Genomic DNA, 941 nt, shown 5'->3' on the forward strand with positions numbered 1-941 from the left:
CACTCTCACAGCACCTCCATAAAGCCTTCCTGCCTCATCCTGCTAAAGCCTAAGTTAATAGACCCAGGGCCTTCCTGTCAACAGGAAGTCTGTCAGCTCAGTAAGCGTGAGGAGGGCGAGTCAGCACCCTGTCCGGCCCCATGTCTGGAAGACAAAGGGTCTAGACAAAGCCCGAGTTTGGACCTGCAGATGCAGCTCATGGGAAGGGCCCAACCGGTGAGGAATGGGTCTGGTGAGGACCAAAGTCAAGGGCTGATTCCCTCCGAGACATGGCTCCCAGGCAACGGGGCAGTCCTGGAATCGGGCCCTGGGAGACTTGGCCAGTGCTGTGTGACCGCGGTGTGCACTGAAGGACAGGGCCTCGCTGGGTGCGTGGATCTGGCCCGGGTAAGGGCCCAGGCGGATCTGGCCTGGTCACCAACAGAACAGGCGTGGGATGTGGCCGCCCGCTGCCCAGCAGCCGCAGGGAGTGCCGGCCCACCATGACTGGCCCCAGGAGCATCGTGCGGCTTCCGGGCCAACCCCTCCCCATCACGCCACAAACACCCTACAGACGCAGATAGCAGTGGCTTCTTTACTCCCTAACGTTTCCACAGGGCTATATACAGGGAGTACTTCCGACACCTAACACGGCCGGGCAAGGGGGCAGTGCTGAGATGCGCTCGGCGCAGCAAGAGTTCCTGAGGAGCGGCCTGACGGCCTGGGCAGCTGCCAGAGGTGGGCGCTGAGGCTGGACCGGATGGCTCAGGCCAGGTCGGTGGCAGGTGAGCCCTGCTGCCTGGGGGCCAGGAGCAGGCGGGTGGCGCTCTGGGACTCAGCCTGCAGCCGCTGGTTGTCATCCCGCAGGCTCCGCACCTCCTCCTCTAGGGCCACCCGGTCCGCCTTCTCCTGGGGTGGGGGGGGGTGCAGGCAAGAGTCAGAGCCCAGCCCCCCCGCCCCCC

At 64.7% G+C, this 941-nt stretch overlaps 1 protein-coding gene across 1 annotated transcript in view; it reads right to left on the reverse strand.

Moving 5' to 3' along the window:
- Positions 1-569: 569 nt before the first annotated feature.
- The window catches only part of SIPA1 (signal-induced proliferation-associated 1), an 8,859-nt gene continuing 8,487 nt past the window's right edge, over positions 570-941 (reverse strand). The window contains exon 15 of the mRNA XM_004683348.2: positions 570-888. Within this exon, the coding sequence (XP_004683405.1) occupies positions 745-888 (144 nt within the window). The 3' untranslated portion in view covers positions 570-744. The remainder of the gene's footprint in view (positions 889-941) is intronic.

This window comes from Condylura cristata, unplaced genomic scaffold, assembly GCF_000260355.1.
Source record: "Condylura cristata isolate star-nosed mole 26May11 unplaced genomic scaffold, ConCri1.0 scaffold00015, whole genome shotgun sequence".
Classification (NCBI taxonomy): domain Eukaryota; kingdom Metazoa; phylum Chordata; class Mammalia; order Eulipotyphla; family Talpidae; genus Condylura; species Condylura cristata.